The sequence below is a fragment of the Erinaceus europaeus genome, chromosome 12 (genome assembly GCF_950295315.1).
Source record: "Erinaceus europaeus chromosome 12, mEriEur2.1, whole genome shotgun sequence".
Lineage (NCBI taxonomy): Eukaryota > Metazoa > Chordata > Mammalia > Eulipotyphla > Erinaceidae > Erinaceus > Erinaceus europaeus.
This window is the reverse complement of record NC_080173.1, coordinates 36757038-36780760: the sequence shown is the minus strand read 5'-3', so window position 1 is coordinate 36780760 and position 23723 is coordinate 36757038. Positions and strand designations below refer to the sequence as shown.

Genomic DNA, 23723 nt, shown 5'->3' with positions numbered 1-23723 from the left:
CTTCCTCCAATGTAGTAGGGGCCAGGATTAAACCTACATTGCACACATGGCAAAGCAGAACATTATCCAAGTGAGCTATTTTGCTGCCCCCTGGGTTTTTTGTTTGTTTGTTTGTTTGTTTTTTCCTTCCTTACCAAGTAACTGCTTCGCTCTGGTTTGATTAGTTCTGGGGATTGAATTTGGGACCTTGGAGCCTCAGGCACTGGACAGAGTATTGTTTTCACATAGTCATCTAATAGGTGTGGACAAGGCTTGTTAGCTAGGTCATTTAGTTCGTGTTTCCAGAGTAAACCTCCTGAGCTGACCACACAGCTCCTGCATATTATGAGGAATTGATTGTATTTTTATACATGTACTTTTCTAAATGCTTTTGAACTTGATGCTGTGTATTTTAAATCACACAAGTAATATGTATGTACTCTTTTAGAAGAATTCTAGGAGTGCGTTACTGTGCAGAGAAAATATAGTTTCTATTAATTATTCTCTAAGACCCTGCTTTGTGGTGAGTTTTGTTTCTAATTTAGTGTCTACCCTTGCTGCTCCATTTGAGAAATCATCCTTTATGGCTAGAGCACATAGAGAAAGTTACAGACTAACCTACGCGCTTGTGGACAGCAAAGCCATCAGCTGGAAGTCTTTTGTAAGTGATGTCCACACTTTGACATGCATGCTTGCAGAACTCATGCACTAGATTGTAAACATAAACTAATGACCAGGCAGTATCTATGACATTGACCAGCAGTTGCCAACAGGTGTTAAACATGTCCTGTCACAATTCATATATCAGGTGGCCTTGTCTGGAACCTCTAGATATTCCTGGGTGGTGCATAGATGTGCTTAACCTGGGCCCACACCTATTGAGAGAATTCAGGGGGCTGTGAACTTAAGAGGAGAAAAAAGTGAAGATCTTATATTTTTCACTAACATAAAATTGAATTTTTTTTCTTTTTTTAATTTTCATTTATTTTTATTAGTGATTTACAAAATTAGAAGTTATAGGAGTATAATTCCACTTTTCCCACTACTAGAGTTCTGTGTCCCCATCCCTGGAATGTATCACCTTACCTTACATTTGTAAGGGATGTCAAAAAGAGAAATGCTTGACCTGAACCAGATGATGGCAGTTATAGATTCACTGTGGCTTATTCAGTGCAGTAATGGAGAAGTGTTATGTAACCAGTTTGCTTTAAACCTTTGGAAAACTGAATTTCAATATAACAGATTTTCTTTCTGTATTATAGGGGAGAGAGATAGAGATAAAGAGAGAGAGAGAGGAATAGTGAAAGATTCTAACATTATTCAAACCATCATCAAGAGAATCCTTATTTTGAAATTATTGTATGTGGGCTTCTCTCATACTTTCTTCTACCCAGAGCCCTTGGCTTCCTGGTTTCCCAGGAGACGTGGTAACCTCAAAGACCTGAGGAATCTTATCACCAGGAGAATGCAGCCTCAGGTTCTGAGTACCTGCGTGGCAAGAAAACTCCAGTGAGGAGATTCATTGGCGAGGTGCCTTTGGATCCAGCCAGACACCCACTTTTAGTGGCCTGAACTGTCCACTGCCTCCTGGGTGCCTCAAATTCATGCTACAGTACAGGATGCAGGGTTAGTGACAGAATCCCAGTGGGCTTCACACTGCCCCACACATGCTAGACATGTGAGAGACACATCCTGTGTGAATCTGTCTCTTCATGTGAAGAAGAGTAGGGGAGAGAAATATTACAGACATTTTGTTTTAGAGCCCCTAGGTGTATTCAAAGAAATTAATTCAAGGGTTGATGCTGCACAAAAACAGATTTCTCGTTTCTTTGAACAAGTAGGAGATTGGGCAACCAGAGTGTATCCCTCACTTCACAAAGATCAACAGGAATGAGGAAAAATGGCTGCCCTGTTAGCATGAGTTGGAAGTTCTGTTGTTGACTGCAGCTCTCAGATTGACTCCATTTTCTCACCTAATAGGACCTGGCTGGCTTCTGGAGGCATTTGAGTTAGTGGTTTCTGAGATGGAATGCTATGATCTTTTTGAATTTTAACGTTTTGAAAAAATGTTCTTTTCCTTCCTTCCTCTCTCTCTCTTTCTTTCTTTCTTTCTTTCTTTCTTTCTTTCTTTCTTTCTTCCTTCCTTCCTTCCTTCCTTCCTTCCTCCCTTCCTTCCTCCCTTCCTTCCTTCTTTCCTTCCTTCTTTTCTTTCCTTTGCATTTTATTGAGGAGGCTAATGTTTTACACTATAGCTGTTGACACATAAGTACACTCTCATTTCTCTGTGATAGTTGTCTGCAAGACACTCCCCCTCCCACCTAGGTCCTTGTCCAACATCATATACCAGGACCCCAAAACCCATCTATCCTGTCATTTCCCTCCTTCCCCAGAGTACTTTACTTTAGTGCAATATACCAACCAAACACTGATTTTTAAAGACATTGAGGAAAAGTCTGGTATTAAGGGGTTGGGGAAGGATGTCTGAATCACTTGATTCTCAAGTTGGTGACATTTGAATCCCTAGAGGGTTAGGATTATGGACTGATAATCATGGCAAAAGAGAAGCTCTCTGTGCCATCTGCACTTTTTGGTATTATTTATGGTGAATAAAATAGGTGGGGGTCATTTGCTGTCACTCCTAGAACTTCTGTGGGCCCCTGTGGATCCCCTGTGGGCAAGTAAGAGACAAGAAGGATGCTGATGCTCAGGATTAGTTTTCTTAGCCTCTGGCAGAAAATTCTCCATCAGAACGCTCATGACTTTCTAAAGAAAGCTTTCCCAACACTGGAAGGGATACTCCATCTTCAGTCCTTCCATACAACACCAGGAAGTGCAGGTTGATAACTGTCAAGCACAATGACCCCATGGATGTCCACATGACCCAGGGAAAAGCTTGAGTCAAGCTGTGCTGATAGTTGGTGCTTTATATTCAGCTTGGAGTTGATGGAGTTAACAATTGATTCAGATGGATGCGGGGTCCTAACACTCATTCCAGCATTTGGCCCTGTAAGTACAGAAACCACTTGAACAGCTGCAAATAGCATTAGCTCTAAGCTTGTTACAGATCTTGCAGACTCATTCATTGATTGTCTTCGATTTCCAGGACATCTTGGATATAGAATTTAAAAGACTTTAGTTAAGCCAATTAACTTTCCTGGTGCCTGGGCAACTAATATCCTATGCTCGAGAAGGTCATTGATGTTATTCAAATAGCAGTTTTATTTGAGATGGGATTAAAGAAACCAGACAAAAGGTCCTGGAATTGTTTATAATGGCTTTCCTTCTGTGTTGCAGTGTCTTGGTCTTAAACACCCCAGTCAGTCCATAATTACACACAGAAGTGACTACTGGGTCATCTTATTCTTTTTGTGGATTGTGGCTTGATTGTGCCAGCTTGGAAATTTTCATCGTGCAGATGGTCCCCAGCTATGTTTTAATCTGAAGCTTCAGATAGTTAGAATTCTTCAAACTTTCAAACTAAAGTGGTTCAGTAAAGAGCAAAGCCACCAGGGCCTTGCTATGGGGGTTGTCTGACAGCATCGCAGCCAACTAATAGACCTTTCATGAGTGAAGTGTCATTTCATCTTGCTGATGCAGTCTGTGACCTTCCAGTCACCAGCTCCCCTTCTCAGGTGCTCATATGTTGGGTTGAGCTGAGCGGTTAGTTATTGCTTGTGGGGTATGTGAGCAGATCTGAAGGGTTCAATGTGAGGCTAAGGAGTACAGGAAGTAGGCTTGGGAACTAGGAGGCAGCTCACTTGGTGCAGTGGACACTGGCCTATGTACCAGGACCTGGGGTCCATCTCCCAGCCACACATGAGAGCATCATATAGAGTGGAAGCTTCATGAGCAGCGGAGCAGTACTGTAGTGTCTTTCCTCTCCTTCTCCTTCTCTCTCTGTCTCTCTGCCTCTCTCCTTTCACCTTCTATCTTAAAAAAGAAAAAGAAAAATAATTAGTCCACTGTAAATGGTGGAATTTTGCAGACACAAAGCCCCAGCACAGCCCTAGCGGCAAGCAATAAAAAAGCAAAGAAACAGTTGTGTCTTTTTACCTCCGCTCCTCCCACCTGCTGACGAAAGGGCTGAGAAACCTAAGGCCAAGACACATGGCAGGAGGCTCCTCAAATCATGAGAAAGCCTCAAAGGAGCCCTATCAGAGGATGTTTATGTGAATAAGAAATGAAATTCTCTTGTGTTGAGCTAATGACGTCTGTCTTACCAAATAAAATAAATAAATAAATATTGACAACAAAAAATAAATAAATATTGACAACAAAAAAGAGGAAAGAATAGCTTACTTGAGAGTTTGTCTCTGCTGCAATTTCCATTATATTAATCATGAATGTGGGACTAGGGAGGTGGCTCTATGGTAAAGCTCATACCTCACATATATGAATATTTGTGCTTACTTCCTGGTATCATGTAACTGAATGAACAAAGGCAGGACCAAGAGATAGCACAGAGCTCACCTCATAGAAAGCATCCTGTATCCTGCTTGAGGACCTGGGTTCAAGCCCCTGGCTAACACTGGAAGCACCAAGCAAAGTGGAATTCTCCTGAGCAGTGGACCAGTACTGTGCTGTCTTTCCTCTCACTCCCTTTCTTTGAAGAAAATAAAAAGAAATTGTTAGGAGTATAAAAAAAAAAGGCAAAACAAATAGCACAAATGGCAGGAAAGTTTCACGATCTCTCTTTTTCTCTCTATCCTTTAAAAGAAAAAGAGAAAACCCAGGAACTGAATCAAATGCAGCATTCACACTTAGTTTTATCACCATTGAGTGAACATTTATTGGTGGTATTTGTCCAGTTAACTGCTGAGTGGTAAACACTTGCAAGACTTTATAGAGATGCAAAATCAGAGTATAGACAGCAAGGCAGGAGAAAGAGAGATGTCCATCTTTTCATTCAGGACTGACAGTCTGAAACTAGCAGATATCTGTATGAGACCACCCAGTGCACAGCTGGCTGTTCTGAAGAACTGACTTCCTGGGACTCTGAGAATTAGTACAACATTCTAGTCTGTCAGCTAGGATCAAGAGCTTCAGGGGCACGGGGCTTTCAGGTTCTGATCATTTTTGTGACAGTGTTCTCTTGATGGAAGTGTCAGAAGGCATTTGGAAAAGTTATTTAGGGGGATGAGTTGTGGCACATTTTGTAGAGCATACATGTTGCCATGAGTGAAGACCCTGGTTCAAGCCCCTGGTCCCTGCCTTTAGGGGGGAAGCATCACAAGTAGTGAGGCAGCGCTGCAAGCCCCCTCTCTCTGTCCCCCTCCTCTCTAAAAAAAGGCTAGAAAAATGATTGCTAGGAGTATTGGATTTGTTTTGTAGGCACTGAGCAATAGCAATAACCTTAGTGGTTAAAAAACAACAACAACAACAAAGGTAATGTAGACTCATCCTTACCACCAACTGGATCCAAGTGCTTGTATTTTACCCTGTAGTGTAAGAACTGCTAACATGTGCTTCTCTGAAGTCTCCAGATGGTCTCCACTGGCCATGGCTCTCAGAAGTGGGAACCTAACTACTTCCATCTTCTTCTCTCACAGCTCTCTGGACTGTAATTGAGTGTCCTGTCCTCTCTTCTCTGCCATTCTAAAAGTGGGTGTTTTTTTTTTTATGTAGATTGTTCTGATGGCTTTGATAGACAGTAGCTACATTCTTCAATTTTTTTAACTTAAATAAAACTGGAAGAGGACTGCATTAATCACCAGTGGGTTTTCTTTGTTGTTTGTTTTGTTTTTGACCTTGGAAGTCCTGGATAGGAAAAACGTATGTGTGATGCAGAAATCTGTACAAGCAGCCACTTTCCTTTTTCAAGTGGGAATATAATCTCCCGTGAGTTAGAGTCCCAAGAATGCAGTTTGGTTTGTTGTTACTATGGCTGAGAAGGAGCATCCCTGATATTAGCTTAAAGGATTTGGAAGTATATTTACTCAGAAACATAATTGCTTTGGAGTGTTGTATTCTGAAGTGACACTTCTATATGCAGTAATTGAATCAAGAGGAAGGCAAAGTACATTTGTGTCATCATAAGAAGATGCCACTGCTTATAAGGAGAGAGTCCAAAAAATAGGTGATTCATTTTAATTGCAGTGTCTTTTTAAAAAAATTTTTTATTTATAAAAAGGAAACATTGACTAAACCATAGGATAAGAGGGGTACAACTCCACACAATTCCCATCACCAGAACTCTGTATCCCATCCCCTCCCCTGATAGCTTTCTTATTCTTTAACCCTCTGGGTGTATGGACCCAAGGTGGGATGCAGAAGGTTGAAGGTCTGGCTTCTGTAATTGCTTCCCCACTGAACATGGGCGTTGACTGGTTGATCCATCCTCCCAGCCTGCCTCTCTCTTTCCCTAGTAGGGAAGGGCTCTGGGGAAGCAAAGCTCCAGGACATATTGGTGGGGTTGTCTGTACAGGGAAGTCTGGTCAGTATCATGCTAGCATCTGGAACCTGGTGGTTGACAAGAGAGTTAACATACAAAGTCAAACAAATTATTGACCAATCATGGACCTAAAGGCTGGAATAGCGCAGATGAAGAGTTGGGGGGGGCTCCATTTTGTAGATTGCTAGTAGGTATATTTTAGTTAAATTCCAAAGGGCCTGTGGCTATACTTTTTTTTTTCTTTTACTTTTTTGTTTTTTCCCCTGAGCCTGAAATCTGATATGCAGGTGGATCCAAGTTATTGTCTGGGGAGATGATGTCTGGAAAAAAAGACCAGAAAGCTGGATCAGGGAAGAGAGTAGCTCCCTAATATGGGAAAGGGGTATAATAATTGCTGACTGTAAACCCCATGGATTTGATGTGATCTGGGGTTGCAGTGTCTTTAGGAACATATATTAAGTGCTTCAACTCCCTCCTTACACAAGTGTTGACTGTGAACATCCAACCTCTGTCAGAAGGAAGCCAGAGTTACTGATGACTGTCCTTCAGTGCCTTGTAAATGTATTTGGAATCTGCCACTGCCAAGACTAAGACCCATTTCTAGTTCACATGTTATGTTGCTAATGTTGGTCAAGAGTTTCTTCTTGGGTTGAGGCAAGAGAAGAATATTTTCTAGATGTTATAACACAAGTATTACCATTTATGTTGTTAACCACCATCTTTTAAGCATTCTGCTAGTTCTTTATCATCTCAAGAACTCTTATAAAATCATTTGACTGATGAAGGTAAAGAGACTGACGGATCTTAGATAACTTGCTGCTGGGATAGCCTGAGGGTGCTTCTTCCTGAGCAAGTGCTCTCTGGGTTGGAGAGAACTCAACTGGAGCCAATCTAGGCTGCAGTGTGGGAGAGGTATCAGGAACTCCTGCCGAGCTAACGTCACAAGAGATACACTCTGAAACTCTCGGAGCCGGAAAGCAATTCCAAGTGATTTTACTCAGAAAAGCAGCTTGTATATATACTAGCCAAGTAGGGTGGAAACAGGGTGTGATGTAGAGAGGGTGAAGCAAAAAGACAGTGGTGGAGATCAGGGTGACTACAAGAGGGGGCAGAGCAAAAACACATCATGAACCAGTGGGGATTAAACCAATGCCCTGGAGGGAGGGTGGTGCTTAGTTAATAGTGGTTTATGTAAATAGACTGCAGCTTTAAGTGGGATCAAACCAATGCCCTGATTTGACTTTAATAGCCGGGAGGGTGGGTGGTGTTTGCCAATGAAGAATAATCAGAGGTTGGTCCGAGTTTTTGTAAATATTAAAGAGATTTAATGTAGTTAAGGCTTTTGCCAGCTGGATATTGGGGGGCTAAATTTCCCCTTTTTCTTTATTTAATTGAGCCTTAAGAGTTTGATGAGCCCTCTCGACAATGCCTTGTTCCTGTGGATTATATGGAATGTCTGTAGTATGAGTAATGTTGCAGAGGGAACAAAAATCTTTAAATTGTTTGCTGGTAAAAGCATTCCCATTGTCAGTTTTAAGTTGAAGAGGTAAGCCCATTACAACAAAACAGGAGAGCATATGGCTTATAAGCTTTTTTGAGTTTTCTCCCGTATGAGCTGTAGCCCACATAAACTTAGAGAAGGTATCAATTGAGATGAACACATATTTTTGTTTGCCAAAGTTGGGTATGTGGGTGACATCAATTTGCCAAAGAGCGTTGGCTTTTAAACCTCAAGGATTAACCCCCAGAGTCTGAATAACAGGTGTTTTGATTAGACCTGCACAGGAGGAACATGTAGCAAGAATACGTTTTAACTGTGGCAGAGGAATATCAGGAAATTGAGCTTGAAGTTCTTTAAGATTAACATGGGTTAGGGAATGAAAGTTAGCAGGATTAGAGACAGAGGCTAGGAGAATTCCTGTGGAGGCAAGGTGGTCGGCTGCAGCATTCCCTTCAGACAGGGGACCAGGAAGAGGGCTTTGGGAATGTAGGTGCTGAACATACAGTGGTTGGGTTTGAGAACAGAGCATAGAGGCATTTTGAATCAAAAGAGGAGAAAGTGGGTTGTCATCAATTCTCACTTAAGATTGAGCAAGCCATGGAAGTAAGTTAACAGTATACACACTGTCAGAAATAAGGTTGAAGGCTTCTGGTACAGCTTTTAATGCAAGGAAAACAGCATAAAGTTCTTTGTACTGAGGGGAATTCTCAGGAAGCTCAGTAAAGAGAGGTTTGGGGTATTGCTGGTCTGGATAATATATAAGGGCAGCAGCTCCCTTTTTTCCACTATCAGTGAACACTGTAGGAGCAGAGGGATCTTGAGAGAAAAGTTTAGGTACTAGTAGAGGCAACAGAGGTAAAGAAGCTATCAAATTATTAGAGGGAAAATGATTATCTAATTGTCCTGGAAAACCCATTAAACTTATGGCAAAACGAGAATGGTGGCATATAAGCTATTCTGTATCTGTTAGAGAAAAGGGAAGAATGACTGAATCCGTTTCCCTTCCTAAGACCTGTACTGATCTATTTCTTCCTTGGCGAACCATGAATGTTAAGGCATCAATCTCCGTAAGAAGTCTTGGAACTCTACCTACTGGTGTATGAAGCCATTCGAGAATGCCATGCTTCTGCCACAGTGCCCCCACTACCGTGGCAGTGGAGTTAAAGATTAGAAGATTTACTGGAGAGGAGGGGGAGAATCAAATGAGGTTCATGTCCTGGAGAGCCTGGTTAACTTTTTCCAGTGCCAAGGAGGCTTCGGGGGTTAACATACACTTTGAGGAGGGCTGTTTGTTTCCTTTTAACAGATCGAACAGTGGTTGCAGGCAGCTAGTAGGCAGATCAAGATACTGCCTAAGCCAATTCAAATTTCCAAGAAAACTCTGTAAAGAAGCAAGATTAGACATGAGATTAGAAGGAAAAGTAACACATGGTTTTAAAGGATGAATCTGCGTTAGGGAAATCTCTGAGCCTAAGAAAGATATTGGAGGAATTAGCTGTATCTTCTCAGGACCTACATTAAGTTTACTTCTCTTTAAGGCAGGGATTAGAAAATCACGTAGGATGGAGATATCTGTATCTAATTCTCCCCATATTAACATGTCATCCATATAATGAAAAACCTTAAGGCCCTTATGAATATATGGATAAAGGGCAGATTTAACCTCTTGATTTAGTAGATTTAACCTCTTGATTTAGCCTCTTGACAAATAGTAGGACTATTGGCCATGCCCTGGGGCAGTGCCACCCATTCATATCTATCGGCAGGGCTGGTATTATTAATAGAAGGAACAGAGAAGGCAGAACGTTTACAATCTTGTGGGTGTAAGAGAATAGAGAAGAAACAATCCTGTATATCAGTAGCTATGATTGGAATGTCTGTGGGAATCACAGAAGCAAGAGGCAAACCCCTTTGGGGGGGAGCCCCAAACCTGCATGGTTTTATTAACCGCACGAAGATCTTGGAGGAGGTGTCATTTTCCTGAGCACTTTTTAGTCACAAAGACTGGAGTATTCCATGGGCTCCGAGAATGACGAATGTGTCCCAAAGACAACTGCTCTTGGACGAGTTCTTTTAAAATTTCTAGCTTCTCCCTAGGCAAAGGCCACTGTTCCACCCAGACAGGCTCGTTAGAAAGCCAATCTAAGTGGGGAGTTCTATTATGAACAGTGGAAGTTAGTATTGGGGGTGCTGGTTGGGTCTAGCAGTCTCACAGGAGTGAGTGTGGTATCCTGCAGAGGTGTCTGAGGATATCACTATATCCAAAGATTCCAGCAAGTCTCTTCCCAATAAATTGGTGCTTATATCAGCTATTAAAGGCCGAAAGTGTCCGGTAGTCCCTTCTGGATCTTCCCACACAAGGGAATCTTGTGTGAGGAATGCCTGAGTCAACCCTCCAACACCATGTAAGCGTGGTCCTGGGAGGAGTTCCCAACTCTGGGGAACCTCTGCTTGTCTTAAGGATCGTTTTGTCTGCCCCTGTGCCAATCAAGCACTTAAAGGGCATATTACCAATCTTTACTGTCATAGTTGGGTGACCCCTTTCTAAAACAGGGGTGGTCCACAAAATCTCAGGCTCCGAATCTGAGCTGTTCTCTTGCTACAGCCAGTTATTTCTACACTGGAAGTTCCCATACGCCTCACGTTCCTCCTTCTGTTCACCCTCTGCAATTGTTACTTGGCGTGGTGGGTGTAGCGACGGGTTGGGTCCCAAGCTGGACTTCTGTTTATGGAAGAAGGGTATGGCACCAAGCTGATGACCTGCTTCATTCCCTCTTGGGGGCGGAGCTAAGGGAAGCCCCCACACCTAGTTTAAATTCCTGTTTACATTTGGCAGGGGCATGCCATTCCTATGGAACCTTGACCAAGAATCTTTCTTCCAGTGAAACCCTTTCTGGCATCTAGGACAAGGCATTCGTGGTCTCTGGCTCCCTGACTGGAGGCGGGGTTGCCCTGGCTGGAGGCGGGGTTGCCCTGACTGGAAGCGGGGTCGTGGCTTATTTTCTGGACATTGGTTTCGCCAGTGCCCTTGGTGACCGCACTGAAAGCAAGCCGCTTTTCGCTTATGTGAGGTAGCTGCATAGGCGTGCATCATAGGTGCTTGAGCTTGATCTAAGATCCTATGTAGCTATAATCCAGGTATCTGGGTGTTCATTTTTAAGAGTGATACAAGCCTGTTGGAAATGTGGAAGCATTCCATCCCAGACAATCGATCGCAGGAGGAGAAAACGAGCGTCAGGATTATAAATCTTCCTTTCCAAACTTGACTGGACCCTGGCAATGAATTTAGCCAGGGATTCATCAGGTTCTTGTTGAAGGGAGAGAATGGGGGCTGAGGCTGCTCCCATGGGTGGTGTTAATTGCTGCCATGCTCCTAATGCGCAGAGGCATACCTAATCAAAATACCCAGGTGGAAACTTGGCTTCTGCTTGTTGAATCCCTGTTTCTAATTGGCCCGTTCCAAACAATGCATCAAAATTCCCCTATGGCTGATTTTGACTATTTTTCCACGATTTCTATAAACATTCGTCGTGAAAAAATGACTCCCATTGCAGGAAGAGGGGGCCTGGGGGCATAGCACGAGTTATGTACCTCCAATATTGGGGGGTATTAAGGTTCTGAAGCAGGCCTTGTTAAATGGACCTGGTCATGGAGCATGAATACCATCATCCTTAATAGCCTGGCATAGTTCTTTCAGGTCTGTGGCAGAATATGGATACCAGGCCTGAAGTTTTTGTCTATTGGGGGCGACATTGACCGGAAATGTGTGGACTTGCTCTGATAACTGTGTAGCAGTGGGGGGAGTAGTCACAGAAGTGGAAGATTCTGGATAAGCAGTGGCCAAAGAAGTGGTTTTGGAAGCTATAGGAGAATCCAGACATGTGTCTGCCAAAACGGGTGGGCAAAGAAGCGGCTATGGAGTCCAAAGGAGAATTCAGACACATGTCTGCCAAAATGGGAGCCTCAGGGCAAGATGCAGAGGGCTTAGGGTGGGTCAGGATCAGGAAAGGCTTTTGCTTCTTCTTGTTTTTAAGGTGCTGGTTAAGTTCTGTGATCACTTCCTTTATCTTTTGGACCTCAGCCTCTAGGTCCCTTAGCCTTTTGAGAGGTTGCCCTATATATCCCTTAAAAGCTGCAATGATGATCAACAGGATATAAGGTGCAGCCCCGAGAAAAATGTCCCAGATATATAAAAATTGTATACAGAAAAAATAATACAGAATTTGGAAAAGATCGTCCATGGTGGAGAGGTCTCAGGAAAATAATAAGAAAAGAGAAAAAAAATCACAGTGCCTTAACACGAGGTTGCAGATACCCAAATGGTGTGTACTTATCTAGGATATGTTCTTGTAAATCTGCTGCTTATGTGTCCCTGTTCCAGGTGCCAAATGCCGAGATAGCCTGAGGGTGCTTCTTCCTGAGCAAGTGCTCTCTGGGTTGGAGAGAACTCAACTGGAGCCAATCTAGGCTGCAGCGTGGGAGAGGGATCAGGAACTCCTGCTGAGCTAACGTTGCAGGAGATACACTCTAGAATTCTTGGAGCCGGAAGGCGATTCCAAGTGATTTTACTCAGAAGAGCAGCTTGTATATATACTAGCCAAGTAGGGTGGAAACAGGGTGTGATGTAGAGAGCGTGGAGCGAAAAGACAGTGGTGGAGATCAGGGTGACTACGAGAGGGGGCAGAGCAAAAAGACATCGTGAACCAGTGGGGATTAAACCATTGCCCTGGAGGGAGGGTGGTGCTTAGTTAACAGTGGTTTATGTAAATAGACCGCAGCTTTAAGTGGGATCAAACCAATGCCCTGCAGGCATGCTGGTGCTTAGTTAAAGAGGATTAGAGACAGAATCTTTAAGCCGGGGGAGCTGGCATACTACCCAACAACTTGCAGTGTCACTAGGAAGAGGTGACTGTAGGACTTCATCTGATTGAGGAGGTCTTAGCATCATGATAAACAGGTAGGATTCATATTGTTGCTCTTTTTGAATCCTGGGTGGTTATTTTAAGCCAAAGAATATGCTGTTACCAGGTTCCAAATAAATAGCCTTCTAGAAAAATCCATGTGGAATTCTTCCACCCACCCCATCGTGGCCATCTTTCATTACTAAAATAAGATAGGAGACAGAGAAAGACCCTCATCACTTCTTCCCCACTGGAGGGACTGATCATATGGACTTTATGCACAACCTAAAAATACTTTTCCTGCTGCCATAGGTCACAGTCCAGACTCAGGTTGGGGAGGAACAGTGCTGGGGTAGGGCTGGTGTTCCAGTAGTTGATGATGAAAAGATGAAAGCTTGATGGATGATGAAGCATGCTGACATCTGTCTTGGGAAAATTCAAAATTGTACCCCTGTGACAATAAAGACCCCAGAAATCAACATTTCCTCAATAAATTGATTACAAAAGGAGGTTGTAATATTAAAAAAAGAATACTTTCCCCCTCATTTTTTTTTCTTTTGGGGCTCTGTGCCTGAATATGAACCCACAACTTCTGTGGACATTTTTAAAATTTTTTGGATAGGGCAGAGGGAAATTGAGAGGGAGAGAAAGATAGACACCTGTATACTTTCTTCACTGCTTGTGAAGTGATCCTCCCTACAGGTAGGGAGTCAGGGCTCGAAATGGGATCCTTATGTGGGTCCCTGTGCTACGTACTGTGTGCTCTTAATCCAGTGTGCTACCTCGCAGCCCCCTTTCCCTCCTCTTTTACTCTTCTCCTGTATCCTCTTATTCCTGCTTTCCATCACACTGTGGTCACTGATGTCCTGCCTCTGTTTACTGGCCACTTTGTGATGATTCAAGGCAGTCTCACTAAAATAATGGGATGATGTATAGACTTTTTCTTCCAGGAGGTTGCATTATCTATGCTAACCCCACCCCATTTTCTAGGTGTCTTGGCTGATTTATTGTTTCCCATCATTTCCTGGTAACCCCTTCCCCATCTGGTGTGTGTAATGTCCTTCCTATTCCTTGCTGTGTTTTCAGCACTGTTGGGTTACCTATAACTCCTGGCACTCACCCCACCCCTCAACTCAGGGAGAAATACATGCCTATGCTCTAAGACTCATGTATTCAGTGGAAGGCACACCCTCCCACATGAGACAGAAATTCTATGTCATGGTGTCCCATAGACCTGCTGAGAATACGTTCTAAGATCCCAGTGGATGCCAGAAACCACAGATAAAACCTAATAGCAAATCTTACATATGCTGTGTGTTTTCTCTATGTTCAATTCTGTGTTTAATTTGTAAGTTAGACACAGAGATTAGACAATGGTAAAAATAAATTAGAGCAATGATAACACTATACTGTAGTAAAAGTTACATGAAAGTAGTCTCTCTATATCTTCCTTTCATAATACATTATTTACATCATATTTCCAAAAATACCATAATTAAGCCAGGGTAAATGGGACATTGGAAAGTGAAACTGTGGCAAAAGGGGCACAGCTGTCTACATATGTACAAGCAGGTGTCACCTCAGGAGCACACACAGAAAGGGAGCTCTCAAGTGATACTGAACGGCAGCAACTTAAATGTATTGCTTTGAATGGAATGAACTCAGATTACCCTCCTTACACCCAGTGGGCCACATGTGTTTATCAGTGGTTCCTCTGTCTCCTACCTGCTTGACTCCTGGTAGAATATTGTGTGTGTGTGTGTGTTGAGTAAGATTTCAGTCCCAGTCTCATCTTGCTGTTGGTGTGGTCTTGAATTATTGTTTCAATGAATTTGTCTCTTGTTTTGTGACTTTTCCAGAAGTTAGTCTAATGAGAATAAAATAAAACATCGAACCTTAATGTTGTGCTATAAGGCATATTCTACTAATAGACACTTCCTTTAAGGGATCTGAGCTTTTACTGTGCCCTCAGTTGTTTTTGGAGTTTTCCTCTCCTGACCCTTCTGTTAGTCCCCAGTGATTTCATTATGCCAACTTTCAAGATGTAGTTACAATTTTTAATGCAAATATTTGGCCAAGGAGTGTGTTCAAATGTATCCCCTGCATCCTTTGTTTGCAAAGGACATTTTGGTTTTAACGGATGCCAAGTGTTTTCAGAACCACCTCCTTTGTACTTGCTTTTAGTCCAATTACTTGTGGTTGGCCAGAAGTCTCCCTACTGGAGCTCCCTCCTCAGAGGCTATTCCAGGTGATTCACTTCTAGATATGCAGTTATCCCGTAGAGGGGAAAAAATGACCCAAATATATGAACAACATTAAGTGTTCTGACAGTGAAGTAGTGCTTTTCTCTTCTGGTGTTTGTGTGAAATGATCTGGCAAAATAGAGGCTGCAGAAATAATGCATTTCTGTGTCTCCCTTCGCAAATGATAAATGTCCTTGGATCATCACAAGCTTTCTTGCCAAATGCTGATTCTGCTAACAGAAGGGATGGAAGCCTCAGATGTTCTCCTGTGATGGAGGAAGTGCATAGTTGGGTTTGCCTGCCTTCTGTGTTCAGTGCCAATAGGGACTCTGGTGAAGGGATATCTTGCTCCTTTAGCACCTGTGCTGGGTAAAGCCACAGCCTTGCTACTCAGATATCTTCTGTTGCCCCCAAGCCAGGAAGCATGAAAGATCTAGAATATGGAGCTAGTGACAGAATAAAGAGCATCAAAATCGTCTCTTGCATGAAGAGCTTCAGTTCAGGAAGGTGTTAGGGTGAAGACACACTTACTAGAATCTCTGGGGAGATAGCTCAGCTTGTTAGAGTGCTGCTTATGAGCCTGAGGCTCCAGAGGCTGCAGGTTCAGTCCTTAGCAACTTCTTATGTCAGAGCAGAGCAATTCTCTGTCCTACTCAACACCTCTCTTGCCTTCCTCTGCCTTTTGTGACCTCCTCCCATTGCTGTCCCCCATGGCCTGGCCTCTCTGACCTTGATCTCCGTCCAGGATGGATTCTCTCCAACCCATTCTTCAAAATGAGAATTTTGAAAAATACTTCTGAGCTCTGGGCCCCTCTTAAGCTCTTGGACACTCCCCCCCAGTGGTTCTATATCTACACTCTCACTCACCTCTTCTATCAGGAGAGGGCCCAAGCTCTTTATTTTATTGTATTTAATTGATAACCACATTTACATGAGACAATGAACTACAAGCTCAGTCTTGCTGTTGTAGAAAGTGAAGTGTCACTGCTTGAGCATAGATGTGAGGGGGTGCAGAACCAGGAGGAGCAGGGGTATGGGGTGTCTTTTCTCCAAGTCTTTCTCAGTACTTTGGAGAACAAAAATCTATTTGAAGCCAGAGACAGCCATAGAGTAATTTATGATTCAACCTCCAGGGCCTCTGTCACCAAGGGTTTTCTTTTGTCAGGAACTGTCTGCATCCTTTGGGATTAGGCTCCAGTCTCAGACCCATGCAGGTGTAGCCTGGACTCCTCTGACAGCCAGACTCCCCTAGCTGTACCCACTTGGGCAGTTCAGCTCTCACTGTGGTTAGATCAGGCCATCATTTTCAGCAAAATCAATGAAGCAAGCATTTACTAGAGCAGTGAACTGGCCTCTCTGAAACAAGTTTGCAAATCCTCTACCTTTTACCTCTAAGTTGCAAAAAACAAGTACTTGGCAGTTAGACTTTTTTTAATGTTCTTTTAAAAAGATATTTTTATTTATTTATTATTAGAAAGAAACAGGGAGAATTTGATAAGGGAGGGGGAGAGAGAGAGAGAGAGAAACTTGCAGCCCTGCTTCACCCCTTATGAAGCTTTCCTCCCTGCAGATGGGGAACAGGGGCCTGAACCTGGGTCCTTGTTCTTTGTAATGTTAGTGCTTAACCAGGTGTGACACTGTCTGGCTCCCCTTTTTAAAATTTAATTTTTATCAGAGCACTGCTCAACTCTGGCTTATGGTGGTGTGGGGGATTGAACCTGAAAGTCTCTTTGCATAACCATTATGCTATGTACCTCTGCCCAACAATCAAACCTCTTGAGGTAAGGACATATTCTTTTAGCATTCAGCTTTTTAACAACTAGCTAAATAAACCTTTCTGTGCCTCAGTTTCCTGTCTGTGACCTGGGAATAAAACCTACTTCTGGGGCAACTAAGAGGATTAGAAAAAGATGACTTTTATATGAGAAGCTTCTGGCACCATGCTGGGCAGAGTCACAGAAGACTAATTTTACGGACTTCCTTAGGCTCTGCTAATGAAGACATGCTGCTTAATGACAGAGATTTTAATTGGGACCACACATCCCTAGAGAAATATGCTTATGCAGCCCAGGAGGTGGCACAGTGGCTGAGTGCTTGGCTTACAAGTATGAGGTCCTGAGTTTGATCACCAGCATCACACATGACAGAGCAGTGCTCCGATTCTCTCGCCTCTCTCTCTTCCATTAGTGAATAAATAAATCTTTAAAGAAAAGGAAATTTATCTATACGATATTCTGTTTGCATAGCCATTATGCTATCTACCCTCCACTATAAGGTATTCTGCTTACAACTTTGATACTTTTGAATTTCCAAAATAATGTGATTACTGGGAAAGTTAGAACAAAAACAAGACAGATAACAAAAGGTAAGCAAGAAAGGAGAAAGAAAAATGTGTAAATATACAACATTTGACCTATGATTTCCTAATGTTCTGCTTGCATGTGCTTGTCTAAAGACATTTTCAGTTTAAAACAAAGGGCATACAAAATGTTGGTGGTGGGAATACATTGCAGTCTTAAAACAATCTAGTAACAAATTACTAATAAGAACAAATTAAGAAAAAAAGAGTCACTGAGTCCCTGATTATTGTTTATAATGTGTGGGAGCATAATGTGTGCACATTCCTGTGTGTATTTTCATATTCTGGAACATCTGTGTGGGAGTCTGTTGAAATCACTATCCAGTTTTTGGAGGAAACCTTGCTTGGGACATTGGTACATTTCATAGTGACTTGACTATTACCGTGCTAATCTGCAAAAGGTTTGAGGTTGATTTATGATTATCACTAGACTACATTCTGTTCTTCAAAACCCTTTGATTCCTACAAAGTGGAACACTTCCTGGCCAGAATAAGCCATTGGTTTATCCCGATGTGTATTAGCACATCTTGAGAAAGCAAGGTGTGCTTTGATTACGGGCTAATTTCCCTCAGGTGGTGAGAAAGTAGTCCAGGCTTGGGTAATTGACAAAGAGTCCCCAATGTCACATGTCCTAGAGGAAGAGGACTTAGCCTAGATGAGGAAGGGAACCAGTGAACTGCTCAGTTTGTCCCGAAGAATCTGGAGTAATTGGTTGGCAGAGTGCTTCATGTGGAGATTCTTTAGCTAGGTCAGCAAGCACAAGTAGTCCTGGGAGGCTGGTATCTCTACACAAAGTCTGTGGCTCTTTATCACAGAGAAGACTCAGAAAAGAGGATGTTAAGAAGTCTTCCTAAAAACTTGATGGGGATGGGCAGGAGTAAATCAATTGATTACCTTTGAGAAGCCCATTAAGAAAGACACATATACGCACACAGGCAAGCACATACAGACACACATACATACACACATACATACACACACACATACAGACATGTAACACATATGGCCAAAATAATGTGACCTAATGTGAATCCAGAAGATTCAGGCAGCAGCTAATGTGCAATCCATTATCCGTTATCTTTCTCCTAATCCGCCACATAGCTTTTGGTTACAGAAATCCTTAAGACTGGGCTTCATTTCACTGGCTCTGTAAATATTCAACTGAACTTTGTTTTGTCTTACTCACTTTTTGACCTTTGTGTTTTTGCTCCTGAACTAACTTTGGGTATCAACTGGCTTAGCTTGTTAGCTTTTGGAGCACATCTGGGAGGCAGCAGAGAAACCCCCAGGTTTTTTTGGCTCCAAAACTTTTGACTTGCATTTGAACTTGGGGAACATTTCCAGAGATTGTCACTGGAGTTTTATTCATACACCAGAGGACGCTGCTAGCTTGAGACAAGGGCCAGATCAGCTGAAGTCCTGTATGCCAGGCAATTGATGAAACCCCCATGGATGAGGCAGCCATCCTCATGGGAACAGGTGACAGTGCTAGCACCACCTTGCTTGTGTTCTGCAGTAAGCTGTCTCCAGGGAAGTCCTGTGAGTGTCTCCTGTGGGCTGGTGAGGGGCCACAGGGACCTCTCCTTGCCTCTTGGGTTGTACAAACTCGTTCCAGGAGAGATGAAAACAGGATGCTTTGGGGCGTGGGGGAATGCCGCCTCCCAATCTTAAAGGATGGAGACAATCTTGTAGTGGAGGAGAATCTAATATAAATAATGATTCTCTGGGTGAGATATAAGAGAGAGCAACTTTTAAAGTACATTTTACTTAGGATAGAGATAGAAGTTGAGAGGGGGAAGGGAAAGAGAGAGGGAGAAAGAGACACACACATCTATAACACTGTTTCACCACTTGTGCTGGTAAGGACTAAAGACTTGAATATGGGTCCTTCTACACTGTAATGTGTACTTTCAACAAGGTGCACCACCACCCAACCCTGAGAAAGCAGTTATTGAGACAAACATTTAAGATTATTTTTTTAGAGGGAAACACTTAAAATATTTTACTTATTTATTTTGGATAGATACAAAGAGGACTTGAGAAAGAAGGATTAGATAGAGAAGGGAGGGGAAAGAGAGACAGATACCTGCAGTACTGTCACACTGATTGTGAAATTTCTTCCCTGGAGGTGAAAAATAGGGATATAAACCTGGGTCCTTGTGCAAGGTAATGTGTGTACTCTACCTGGTGTGCCACCACCCAGCCCCAACATTTGAGATTCCTATAGATGTTTTCAAGGGACAATGAGGGAATATTACTTACATGTGGCCCATTGTAAGACCATGTAGAGCAACTCAGAACATCTAATAAATGATGTAACAGGTGTCTGTAAAAGTCCAGTCTCAGGTGGTCTAGAATAGTACCTGTGTGTTGTTTGAAGATCTTTAAATTCTTGGACATAATATCCATGTTAGAGACCCTCATGCACAGTCTGGAGGGTTCCTTTTCCCTCCTCTCATCTACTCATCTGCTCATATCTAAAGGGGGACACTGGGAATCTTATGTGAATAGATGTCCCTTTTTCTAGGGACTTCACATTAATTTTAAGGAACCTAAGAGAGAAGGGTTCTTTTCAATCATTTGTTTTCATGAAGTTACTTCTGTCTGCACATTCAGATCTTCTCTTAGACCTATCAGCATTCTTCCTTCAAAGGACTTGGTGACCTAAGATAAGGAGTGAAACATTTTTTGTCCCCTCCTTTCTCCCCTCTCCTCCTCTCCTTGGAGAAAATAAAGACTAAAACTCATTCCAGTTTATAGTTTCAAAGGTGAAGGAGGGGAAATGAAACAAATATGAATTAGCAGCTCCAAAATTAGTCTGTCATTGAGAAACTATTATATTTTCTTACTCTTTCTCCTTCCTTTCCTTTCTCTTCTCTTCCCTTTCTTTTATTTCTACCAGACTTATTACTAAGGCTCAGAATATGAATTGGTCCATTGTTCCCATATGCCATATGCCTTTTTTTCTTTTCTTTTTTTTTTTTTGATAGAGGGTGACGGGTGGGGGGCAATGAGGATTGAAAGAGAGGTGAGATAGCTGTACCACCACAGCTCCACCACTATTAAAGTTTCTCCCCTACAAGTGGACACTGAGGGACTGGATGATGGCTTATCTGTTAGAGCACATACATTACCATTCATGAGTATCCAGGATCAAGTTCCCAGTCTTTGGCCATGCAAAAGTTAAGATAGTGATTTACAAAGAGGAAAAAAAAAAGACACTGGGGGCTGAGTGGTGGCACACCTGGTTGAGCATGTGTTACATTGTGTAAGGTCCCAGGTTTGAGTCCCCAGACCTCACCTGCAGGGGGAAAGATTTGTGAATGGTGAAACAGTGTAGCAAATATGTGTCTGCCTCTCCACCACCACTATCCCTCTTGATTTCTGGCTATCTTTATCCAATTAATAAATAAAGATAATAAAAAGAAAAAAGACAATAAAGTTGAATTTCTTCATTTTTTTATTGTATGCTACATTTGGAATTGTGAGTTTCCAGTGGTTTGGACTACAGAGCAGCTGATATATCTGGGTCAGTCTTCCAGAGGAGTAAGGTCAAGTTGAAAGTGCACCACGTTGATTTTAAGAACCAAAGAAGATGGATCATGGAGAGTCAAGTTACTTTAGTGTTTATTCCTTTCCAAGATGCTGCTTTAGTTTCCAGGAGATCCAGTAGTAGCATTCATATTTCTTTCCAACTGGTTTCATAGTTTTGAAATACAGGCTTATATCTCCAGACAGATATAGTCACAGCATGACCTTACTTGCTCTGACTTTGTGTAGGTAATTGTTGTGTTGTGCTATCACAAGCCTTTAATTTGCTCTCCTTACTTACAGAAATACAAAGAGTATGAGAAAGATGTCACAATAGAAGAGATTGATGGGCTCCAACTGGTGAAGAAGCTGGCAAAGAACATGGAAGAGATGTTTCATAAAAAGTCAGAGGCAGTGAGGGTAAGTACCCCTTAGTTTCTGTTCTGTGCCACCCACAGACATACAGGTAACTGGCATTGGCAGACCCAACTCTTAGAGATCAAAGTGGACTCAGCTGTTACACAACATTCTCTAAAGTCTGGGTAACAAGGCAAATAACCGTTACGAATAGGACTGCCATTTCCCTTTTGGGTTCAGATGCCAAGTTTTTGTGTATAATTTTATGACTTGAGTGGAGATAGTACAAACTGTGGGGCCACAGAAGTTCATCTCTGATGGCCTTATGTGTTTGTTGATTGCCTTCCATCATTTCAAGGTACACTGTAGTTTAGCTAAGCGTCATCATCAACAACAACAAAAAGCTGATGCACCTCATGCCAAAACAAAAATCTCAGTGGGCTAAATACATGAATTTGGAGGAAGTCAGAAATTATCTCTACATCTTGATTGGAATATTATTGCAATGATAACATTTATTATGACTGTTAAGTGCTCCCTGAAATGTCATATTCCAGGACAAATGGAACTGCAGTGCACGACATATCTATCAGGGCTTCTGGTTTTATTTCTTGTCATTGACTAAGCAGAGCATCTTACGTTTTAGATTTAGGATATTGTGAATGTCACATTGTCTGATTGCAGCCATATTCGTGCAGGCTTATGGGAAGAAATGATAATCTGAGGAGTTCTTTAGTTTTAATGCATATTTTATTTTTTTTATGTCCACTAGGGTCATTGCTGGGGCTCAGTGCCTGCACAATGAATCCATAGCTCCTGGAGGTCATTTTTTCTTTTTCTTTTTTAAATTCTTTTTATTAGATAGGACAGATAGACATTGAGAGGAGATGGGGAGTTAGTTAAGAGGAGAGTTACCTGCAGACTGCTTCACTGCTTGTAAAACATTCTCCTTGTAGGTAGGTAGTGGGGGCTTGAATCCAGGTACTTGGGCATCATAATGTATGCCCTCAACCAAGTTAGTCAATACCCAGTATAGTATATTTTTAAGGTATCATTTTCTGATATTATAAAAAGGAAACATTGATCTGAGTAAATTTATAGTAGGGCACCAAAGTAAAAACCGTGGGTTGAGGGTGATGGTGGATGTTCAGCTTCATGGGGGGGGGGTGGAATGGAGAGACACAGCCTTTTGGTGGTGGTAATGATGTTTATGTACACTCCTATTAATTTTTGGTTGTGTCCCTGTCTGTTTCTGGTATCAGAGTGATATTGGTGTCACAGAAGCTGGAAGGGAGTATTCCAGTGTCTTCAGTCTTCTGGAAGACTTTTAAAAGTAGAGGTATTAACTCTTCCTTGAAGGTTTTGTAGAATTCATTTGTAAAACCATCTGATCCTGGACTTTTGTTCTTCGGAAGGTTTTTGATAACTGTTTCAATTTCCTTGGCTGTGATAGGCCTGTTCCTAAAGTCGTTCTAGTCCTGCCTTGTTGTGGTCCTGCCTTGTTGTGGTTTCCTTTGGTATTCCTTCCTGGAGTCAGCTGGGGCTGCAGACCTCCTCTCCCAGTCCCCTGCAGCATACTTCCCAGCACCCATTGGCTACCTGTGTCTGCCTCTGAGACTTCTAGAATTTATTGAAAAGAATCAAACAGAAAAATAATTCTTCCAATCTTTTCTCATGTATTTCTTGTGCATTTGCATTTTTGAATTTGCAGTTATGTTACCCACTTGCTTTTTTACATCAAGTTTCTTTTTGCTTCTGTATACTATGACAATATGCACATTTTCTGGCGTTACTGAATTTGTGATTTTCTTAGTTGTATAACATGTTGATCTATGGGTGTGTCATTAGAATTTGACATATGTTCTACATTCAAACATTTGAACAAGCTGTTTGCTTGTTTTGCTGTAAATAAGGGTGCAATGAACCTTCCTGTATGCTAGTATTAGGTAAACCAACTTAGTACTGGCTCTGGGGTGCTGCTTTGTGAGTTTTCCATGTATTCATTTATCATTGCAACAAATTTCTGGTGGAGATTACTGCCCTGGCCAGCAGGGTGAGAACAGGGGCTAGGAACCCTGGGACCTGGAATGAAAGGGACAGGAGACACAAAGAATGACAGCAAGACAGGATTCTGATCAAGCTGCAAAATTTTATTGTGTTCACAGGCAGTATAAGGCTTTGGGGGAGTGCAAGAGGAGAAGGAGGAGGGGGAGCAATTATCAGGGTGGAATGTCCCTTGCAACATACATAGCCGAAACTATGTTTATTAACTATTAAGTATGTGGTGTGTCACTTGTTTTCTGGTAAAACTATGTCTATTAACTATAACAATGTGGTGTGTCACTTGTTTTCTGGTAAATGGCCTACCTGTGGGGAAATAGAAACTTATCTCGAGGGATTTCATTGTTTCAAAGGCTTATCTTCTATCAAGCAGAGAATGGATCTTGGCATCTCCTCCCT

At 42.2% G+C, this 23723-nt stretch overlaps 1 protein-coding gene across 3 annotated transcripts in view; it reads left to right on the top strand.

Moving 5' to 3' along the window:
• The window catches only part of CACNA2D3 (calcium voltage-gated channel auxiliary subunit alpha2delta 3), a 1089122-nt gene that overhangs the window by 207232 nt on the left and 858167 nt on the right, over positions 1–23723 (top strand). For all 3 annotated transcript variants that reach the window (XM_060203105.1, XM_060203104.1, XM_060203106.1), the window contains exon 3: positions 21210–21326. In XM_060203105.1, coding sequence (XP_060059088.1) covers positions 21210–21326 — 117 coding nt within the window. The remainder of the gene's footprint in view (positions 1–21209; positions 21327–23723) is intronic.